The sequence below is a fragment of the Vigna unguiculata genome, chromosome 7, assembly GCF_037176805.1.
Source record: "Vigna unguiculata cultivar grain cowpea cultivar isolate G323 ecotype 2 chromosome 7, ASM3717680v1, whole genome shotgun sequence".
NCBI lineage: Eukaryota > Viridiplantae > Streptophyta > Magnoliopsida > Fabales > Fabaceae > Vigna > Vigna unguiculata.
Window position 1 is genome coordinate 39,359,746 of NC_140798.1, and position 9,881 is coordinate 39,369,626.

The 9,881-nt window shown below is 30.5% G+C and overlaps 1 protein-coding gene across 2 annotated transcripts; it reads right to left on the bottom strand.

Moving 5' to 3' along the window:
• Positions 1 to 1,891: 1,891 nt before the first annotated feature.
• ARA6 (Ras-related small GTP-binding family protein) lies at positions 1,892 to 6,060 on the bottom strand. 2 transcript variants are annotated; one of them, XM_028078191.2, is made up of 9 exons: positions 5,755 to 6,060; positions 5,485 to 5,561; positions 4,717 to 4,800; positions 4,495 to 4,589; positions 4,276 to 4,381; positions 3,443 to 3,532; positions 3,265 to 3,351; positions 2,682 to 2,847; positions 1,892 to 2,156 (listed from the first exon to the last, which is right to left on the bottom strand). In XM_028078191.2, the coding sequence occupies exons 1-8, from the start codon at positions 5,777 to 5,779 to the stop codon at positions 2,794 to 2,796; spliced, it is 618 nt and encodes a 205-aa protein (XP_027933992.1). In that variant the 5' UTR covers positions 5,780 to 6,060; the 3' UTR covers positions 1,892 to 2,156; positions 2,682 to 2,793. The 2 variants fall into 2 exon arrangements, with proteins under 2 accessions (XP_027933992.1, XP_027933993.1); XM_028078192.2 differs by lacking the exon at positions 2,682 to 2,847.
• Positions 6,061 to 9,881: the final 3,821 nt, after the last annotated feature.

The window sequence follows — 9,881 nt, forward strand, 5'->3', positions numbered from 1 at the left end:
GTATTATTTGTTATTTGCGTCATTTTAATTAAATGATGTATTATCATTTTTATTAGTGTATAAAAGAAGAGATTCATTAGAATTTAAAAATTGAAGTAAACAAACATTTAAAATATATTTTAATTTGAATATTGTTTTCCTTTAAATTTGTTTAAAAATATTTTTTAATTTTATCAACTAGGTTTCATTAATGTTTGCAGTTTGCAAATTTAATAAATGTTTTAGTTCTCATGAATTTTTAATGAAATTTTATTTGGTATTCTAATATAAAATATAAACAATTATAATTTATTTCAAAGTATTTGATATCGAAGAAACATTTATTATCTTATTATTGAATATTTGATAATATTATGTTTCCTTTACCGTAATTTTTATTATTTTATAAAAATTAATTAAAATTTATATTAAAGTAGTAAGAAAACGGGTACAGGTATGGGTACGAGATTATACCCGTTACCCGGCGGGGATGGGATAAAACTTTTATACCCGTTGGGTTTGGGTATGAGGATGAATTTTTTTTACGGGGATGAGTATGGGATAGCGAAACCCGTCCCCGCCCCGTTGCCATCCTAACAATGAACAAATATGTGGGAACTGCTTATTACTTTTCATATATTTTTTTTAAATTTACTAATCAATTTTGTTTATCATGTATTTCTTATGTAAGACAAATTTGATTACAAGTCACTAAAATCAACCCTTATTTCACTAGGTTGACTTGAAGAACTAAATATGACAAATCAGATCGACAAATATTCGAAACATAATAAATAAATAAGTGTGAAGGTTCGTATTACTTTTCGTATAATTTTAAAAAATTTATTTAATGAATTTAATTGAATAAATGATGCAAATTGTCTTTCTCCTTGCGAGGTATTAGGTAAATAGATATATAACATATATAATGAATGGCATTTTTTAAATAGGTAAATAGATATACAACATATATAATGAATGGCATTTTTTAAAATATATAATATTATATTAATAGAGGATGATATTGTAATATTAATATGTAACAAAAAATTATATTTATTAAAAATAAAATAAAAAAAACTATTAATAAATAAAAAAATAATTTTTTTTATAAAAAACATTAAGAAATATCAGTTAATTTTTAAAAGTTTACTAAAAGTTTAATAAATAATTATGATATAAAAGTTAAAACTAAAATTATGAAATATAAATAAATTCTTTTTATGTATAATTTAATAAAAAATAAGTAAAAATAATAATTAATTTTCAAAAATTTAACAAATAATTATATTATAAAAGATAAAATTAAAATATTAAGATGTAAAAAAAAATCTTTTTATATATAGTTATAAATATTCTAATTTTATTCATAGCCTACGAGTTTCAAGCTTTAACTGGAGATAATAAAGACATATCTGAACAAACATTTAAATTCGGTATTTATTTAGTAAGCCGAACTCAAATAAAAAGCTTTTTCGTAAGGTCAAACTGAAACTTATCAGTTATGTATATTATTATCTATAATATTATATATAGAAAATTCTTCTTTTTTTCTACATTTCTTTCTTATTTTATCCTTTATATAACAGTTTTTTAAAATTGAATTAATTGTTTTTCTATTTTACCTTTTAACCGATACTTTTTTAAAATTTAATTACACCGTTTTTTTTAAAATTTAATTAGTTTTGTTAAACTAAAATACCTATTTGTAATTAAAAAAAAAGCTACAAAATAAATAACATCCACTTACAATAAAAATATAAAATTTATTTATACTGATCATTTTTTTATTATTATAAAAAAGTGAAGAGTTGTGTGTTTTCAGCAGTAGAAGTTATAAAATAAATTGGATAAGAAGCAATTTATACTAGGCAAAAATAAAATTTATACAAGACACCAACATCCAAATACGTTAAGCAAAGAAATGATGGGTCCTTGATATCATATTTGTGGGTCTCACAGAGTATAGCCTAAAATATATCATGTACATGATGACATGAGAGATTATTAGAGGTTGATAAAAGATAACAGATATATCTAATAATAATCACAATATACATAAACACAATCCATACACTACAGTTTTGGAGGATGAAAAGCAAATGCAGACCCTTACTCAGCTGCTATCTGTGGCTACTTCAACTTACTGATGGGCGAGGCAGTCTTTTCGCAATTTCCTGTCAAAACCAAGGTTTTAATGGTTAAGCCTAATTGGGAATGCACAAAACCATGTATCATAATATTAACAATCATATCTAAAACAAATAACAGGTTGTACACAAATGATGAACAAAACATCAGATCAAGTTAAGACATCATCATAAATAGAGCAATCCACCAAAACAAAAGGGAGGAAAACTGTCTATAGGTCAGAGATTGCAAGTACTTTAGAAAAACACATCAATTTTTTTTTTTTTTGTATTAATAGTGTTGTTATTTTCATTTCAATGCAAACTGTAACTTTTTATCTTCTCTTAATATCTTCAGTTTATAGTTAGCAGAGGCTGTGATCCTTTTCGTATATAGGAGGCTACCTAGAAGAAGTTAGTGCTTTCTGGAAAGATTGTTGAACTTCTCTACAAGTACCAATCTTGTGTAACCTCAAAATATAACCCTGGCCATTTTATTATGGTTTCTCTAACCTAAAATATTTTTTAGTAGTTAACTTAACTCCCTTATGTATTCCAAGACCAAGATATTACCTTTGATGGAAAAGATGCAATCTTGGATTTTTGTAGGACGGAATTCCTATTTCAAGATCATCTTTAGCCCCTCCAATAGGTCTATATGAGTTTGCTACAAGTACAACTATCTTCAGGCAGCAAGAACATCAGGGGGGAGCTTGCTAGTGGCATAGTCAACAATGTCCTAAGAGACCAAAGATCAAAGTTAAAGCCGAAAATTCACTACTAGAATAGCCTCTGGAAAATCCTAAAGATCTGCAAGTCAATATCAAACAGTATTCCTATACTTCCTAACACTTGATCATTACTTAAGCATTGTTGCCCCTACAACTAAATTAAACAGGTTAGACTTCAGATCAGATGACCACCACCAAAACAAGATCACATATATTATTTTGGCACCTTATACTCAATCCAAAGAGACATTCATTCTCATAAGTAATTGCAGGAATACCCAAGTAAGATATGAAATCCTAATTGCCAAACCAATTAAACAGCTAACTAGTTTCTACTGTTCATACATTCTCATTCTTGACAAATACAAAATGAAATGATTAATTTTATAATCTAATAACAGGAAGAAAGCAAACACCAAGCGTACCTCAAACAGTTCATTTATATTATCTGCTGTCTTTGCAGATGTCTCTATGAAAAACATACCATTCTTCTCAGCATATTCAGTGCCATCCTTCATAAAAACATTAAAATAAACTACATGAGGTAAGAAACAAATTATTTTGTTCAAAAGATAACTGTGTTATGGAGGAAGGTTGCACTACCTGGACAGCGACTTCCCGCTTCTCTTGAAGATCAGCTTTATTACCGACCAGTGCCATCACTATATCAGGGCTTCCATGCTTTTGTAGCTCCTAAATTATCACTATTTCAGTTGCTAAAACAAAATAGAAAGAAATGTAGCTCCTACTAAAACAGCTCATGATCTAATGATTTTATGATACCTAAGATATATATAACAGCATAATTGTAGTACATCAAAGAGATGTCAAATATTAGTATATCAAAGAGAACTATTTGCTGTGTTTTTTATTCTTCAGATAGTTTTTCCAACAACTAAATCCATAATGACAGTGATTAGATTCTTTTTTCCAACTGCAACAAAATCCAATCAATACAATCTCACGTGTGAAAAGAAAAATGAGGGAAAACAGTCCATTGGAATATTAAGTACATATTAATCATAGTAGTCAATAGTGGATAGTGGCAGATAAAACCTTGCAGTACAAGCAAGCTTTCAATATTTGCACATCCTAGCTCACATAATCATCACCCAATTACAGATCAAAGACAAAACATAAATTTCTTTAACCTCCTTGTTAACTGCTTTTAGGCAGGGGTATTGCAATCTAGTCTAGTCATGATGCACATCCATCAGGTTAATTACTTAACTACAGATGTTTTAAATGAAGGAAATTGATGTGATCCACCAAGCTCCATCAGAAATGGATTAAAAGAAGACTGTATTCTATTCATCATTGTACAGTTCAGACTAAATAATAAAGGGAATTGTTTGTTATTCATATTGTTCAAAACTTTAAGAAACTAACCAAACAAGAAATGCCAAAATAGAACAAAGCAATAACTGCAAATCTACCTTAACCCAGTACTGTGCTTTGCTAAAAGATTCTGGGCTTGTTATATCATAGACAATAACTGCAACTGCTGCACCTCGGTAATAGAGAGGTGCTAATGCGGCATACCTGAAATAAATTATTAGCAAACAAATATTACTTCAAAAACAATTTGACCTTGAAATAAAATAAAGGGAAAATGTTAAGAGAAACAGAATGTATTAAGAAATTGTGACAGACACCTCTCTTGGCCAGCAGTATCCCATATTTCAAATTTTACTGTTGTAGAGTCTTGCAGAGCTATTGTTTGCGACAAAAAAGAAGCTCCAACAGTCACCTTATATCAAGAAGTATAAAACATTTAAGAAAAATCTCGTGGAATAACAAGTCATAGAAACTATTAAGAAAATTTAAATTATTAGAAAATAAAATAAAGTACCAAAACAAAAGCCATATATTCTTACTTTGGATGTTGCATCAAACTGACCACGTACAAATCGTAGAACAATACAGCTTTTACCAACACCAGAATCACCTAAGAGAACAAGCTGTTTTCAGTGACATTTCAAGGTTAGTCATGGTTTCCTTCAAAGGTTAAACAAGAAAATACTAGAGTATAACAGAATTAATTATGATTAATTTCAACAGAATTAATTATGACTTTCATCCATTGCAATACATTTCCCATTCATTCATCCTGATACTTAAAGGTCATAATCTTATCAACAAATGCAATCCATTCTTTTAGCAAATCAAATTTCTGGTAGTAAGTTATTTCAACTTTTGTCACTAATTAAAGTATCAAAACTTGCAACAAGTAAGAAATAACAATTCACAATCAAAACAAGGCTAGTATGACAGAATCAAGATAAATAAATGGTTCTCAAGCTTTTAGTCATTTAGATAACTAAAAACAGGGTTATGTTCTGTTTCAGCATGCAGCGGCTTTCAACAAAAACCATGAAATTAATCTGCAACAGAAAACGGAAAGCTCCATCCAGAGGTTCCCTCCTTATAAATTCTATTTAGACAATTTCTCCGGGTAATCGACCACGGATCTCTTAACAATTGACTTTCTCACTCGACAAAAAATCCAACATTTACAAGAAACTGGTAATTGCATGACACCATATTGATAAATTGATATATAAAGGAACTTTTTTCTTAATTCTTTAAAAAAAAAACAAATAACTAGGCAAAACACGAGCAATCCAAGAACTCTGCACAAATACCTTGACCCTAATATTCCTGGCATCGTGCCCTCCACCATCCTCGGGATGGGGTCGACCCATATGCCTTGAACCCCTATCTGTAAACACAAATCAATCACCCGCAAAACCCCATCAGAATCAAAACTCAATCATTATTCATAACAACGGAACCCCATTAAACCACACCCCCAAAATCACAGATCAAAACCACAATCAGTCAAAAAAATAACAACTTTTCCGAAACCCTTTTGAGCCCAGAGCTAAATCAACAAACAATGAATCAAAGTTTACCAGGAAAGGAGGAGCCGCAACCCATAGCGAGAGGAGAAGATTTCGAAGTGGGCACAGATGGGGTGGTAGATGATTAAGAAAGGGTTATTTAAAAAAAAAAGAAAAAAAATAGACCTTTTATTTGTTTTGTTTTATGTTTGATTAGTTTGTTGATTCCCACGTAAATTGGCGTTGTGTTGTGCCACCAGCACAATCGTGGAAGATTGAGCGTTGGTTAATGGAAGCTTGCAAATAATGAAATTCTGGCGTGGTTTGCACAAATCCTGGTTCCTATTCCTTTATCCTTCTTTCCTTGAGGACCAGGATTTCCACTACAGACTCCTCATAATTAAACACCAAAATCACCTTTTTTTAAATTCTTATATGATTTTTTCTCTATTATTAAAATTAAATTTATCTGACGTATTTTTTTATGATCCGGATATGTCTCCATCAAAAACACCAAAAGGCTAATCTAAAATTACCGAGATTCGTTAAAAAAAAAACTTCTTTCAGTTTATAAACAGCTTGTGATGTTTTTAAATAGGAAGTCACAGTGGTGTCTATGATTCATTTATGGTTCTTAAAAAATACTTTCAGAAAAAACTAATGATAATTTTTAGCTTATTTCTTGGCCTTTGGAAATAAGTTTATGGATTTAGTTATCGAGAAGATTTATATTTAGGTTGTGTATGTAATTTTTAGAAATGAAAATGTGTGCTGACCATACTTTCCAATAATAAAAAACTTGGATTTTGTTGGAATTCAACCAATTAGGGTGCAACGGCCCCTCTGGTATAATTTGCAAAGTGTGAAACACCTCGTCTCACCTCACGATGAACTTAGGTTTTTTATCTTTTCAATATTTTATAATTATATGTAATTATTTGTTTATCAAATATGAATAAATATTTTTTACTTATTATTTCACAAATGTATAAGTTTGACTTTGGATTTTATTTTATGATGAACTCTAATATTTGTTAAAACGTATATTCTATTAATTTTTTAAACTCAGTTAATTCAACATGTGTTTAGTCATTAATATCAAAGAAAAGTTAATACATGATTAAATTTGAATGAAATGTTTTAATTTTTTATTTTTTAATTTATAAATTTAAAAACCATTATAATTTATACGTCAAAACTTATTACACATAGATTGTTTATTCATAAATTATTAATTTTCTCTAGCGTAAATTCTTTTTCTATTAGATACATGAAAAAAGTTAGTGATAAATTTCTTAATTGACCTGTAATTACGTGAAACACGCCAAGTAACCAGGAATAACCTGTCATTCTGTCATTCTTAAGTCCGTCTATCCCAACTTTCTCTCGTATTTTAAAGTAAAAAGCACGATTTTTGTTTTTATTTTAAAATCAACCTTATTTATTCTGTAAAATTTGTGTGGGATATAATATCCATTTTATTTTAATGAGAAAAGTTAATAGTAGATTTCTTCTAACATGGCATAAAATTTTTGAACAATTACCGTCTATTTCAAAGTAAGGTTTCTTGAACATTTTTTTATTTCATTTTAAAAATTTAATTACATAATATTAATATTAAATATATTTTTTAGTCTCTATTTAAATATAAAAATGATATTTAAGCTTTTATATCATTTCACATATTTCAATGCAGAACGCTATTTGACAAGTCAAATAAAATAATTGTTATTAGATTAAAAAAATTATGTCTAATATTTTTAAGGTTCGATGGTCAAAATATTTAAAGATAATAATATGTTTGATTCATTTTTAACCTACAATTTTAATCATCCTTAAATTATTATATTATACTGCTTAAAAAAATTAAAATAAATAATTAAAGGACAATTAAAATGATGAATTAAAAATAAATGAAAAAAATAGATCAAAATATTATTTATAAATAAAAGTGTGAAGGTGAAACTAATTTCATTTTCGTATTAAAGTTTAGGGGCTTTAGCCCATAATAAACAATAAATCAGAGATACCCAAGAATATTAAGTAGGTGTAGAAAGAAAACTCCAAGTTCACCACCGCATCCTATCGGGCTCAGGTGACAAAATTCAGCCCTTTTCTTCCTGCATTGCGTATGTATCTTGTCTCGCACCCCCAAGTTCAAATTACAAAATGTATTGCATTTCTAACAAAAAATTTGAAATGTTTTTTTTAATAGTATTAAAATTGCTTCCATAATAACCTTTTTGAAAGACTGTTCATTTTCTCTGAAATGATCTTTCCAAGAGAAATAAAACTATATCAATAAAGTTTGAATTTTTGTTAATTCACACTTTTTTGGGTTCTTTCTTCCTCCACTCTCATAATCTCTTCATGCACCTCTTTAAGGTATTGAAAAAGTTTATACTGATCATGGGTCAGGTTTTTGAATGGCATAATTAGAAAATATATTTTAAATTACTGTATTTAGATTTTGTATTTGTTTTAATTCTAAAATGGATAACTCAAAGTATACTTTTAGATTATATAATTACAAATTCATCAACTTGCATAATTTAGAAAATGTGAGAATTTTAAAAGAAATAAGGTTTTAGAAAATGCATATGCTATGGAAAAAAAAGCCCAAAATAATAAGTCCAAGCCCAACCCAGTGACGCATCCTGCATTAAAAATTGAGCTTTCGACCAGTCAGTCCCTCAAAGACTGGGAGGTTGCTATTCTCACCCCGTTTGCTAAGTTCACTATCAATTTATTAAAATAAACAACAATACTCTCAACCCAGTACAGGTTATTTTGTAAAAGAGCTGTCTTTGATAATGATCAAAATAATTATGATATAAATTGTCTTTTAGATTCAAACTTAAATTTTAAAGCAAAATTATAATTTTGTTCCAGTTTGAAACGTGATACCCCTCTTTTGTTTCCATTCCAAAAGCAGAAACACTCTTCTTCCTCATTTCTCCCACTCTTCTCTGCAACTCAAGACTCTCTCCCTCTCTCTCTGTGCTGCCATCTCACAATTTCGTTTTTCTCTACTCAGAATCTAGAAGGACCAGCCAACAGGACTCCCCACAATTCCTCCCTTAGCTTCCATCCTCTTAGGTAAGTCATATCTCCTTTGGGTTCAAGTCCAGCTAGATTCGCAAATTAACCTCTGATCTTGTAATTCTTCATTCTCCCTGTTGTGGTGATAGATTCTCATAGGATAAACTGAACATTCTGCTGCCTTGCCAATTTCTTGACCCTACCAAGTGGATTCTTGACAATTAGGTAAGGGAAGCTAACTCTGTAACTCATTTTGGTGTGAATTGTGTTTGCGAACGTTTTAATTGCATGATTGCTTGTTTAATTGATGTTTGAGACCGCTGGTGTATGAATTTGAGTGGGGAATGTCCTTGAGCGAGCTTGCATGTGCAGAACAAGGAGGATTTTCTGGTAGTTTCGCCTAGGCGAGTTAGTCTCGCCTGAGCGAAAATACCAGAAGCTCACCCCTGTCATTGTGCGAAATCTCGCCTAGGCGAGCTGGAGTCGCCTGAGCGAGATGACATTTCGCCTAGGCGAGCCAGTTTAGCCTAAGCGAGAGTTCGCCCAGGAATTGCAATTCACCACTGTATGAGGTCTCGCCCAGGCGAGATCAACTCGCCTAAGCGAGACAAGCTCTCTAGCTTAGGCGAGACCCTCTAGCCTAAGCGAGATTCCCTGCAGAGGATTGGTTTTTCCCACTGTTTTGCTTTCTTGATGCTTGATTGGTTACTTTAAGATGATGAGGGTTGATAATGTATGAGATATTTATGTATGTTAAACTGTATGCAGACATTTGGTATGAACATGATGTGAATGGAGTATGTTAGAGTTAGGATTTCAAGGGAAATCCTAAGGTATATGGTTTAGTGAATGTAAGGGCATGAGGACTCAAATTGGTGATATCCTGACGCTTCCAGTAACCATTAAGACTCAAATAGAGTGTGATGGATTACGTCGGGGGAAGTAGCAGGAGGTCCTGGTCTATGATTCCGATCCATCATAGAGGTGATGGGATTTACCTTGAGAGTGGTTGGGTGAATACCCCTTGTGCCTAAGACTCTGCAGAGTTTAGGAGCCACTTCAAGTGCAAGTCACCAAGAGCTCCAATGCCACTTACATAATCCGGATATCGAGTCTAGAATGATGTGTAGTGTTATGGTTAGAATTAATTGGATGAG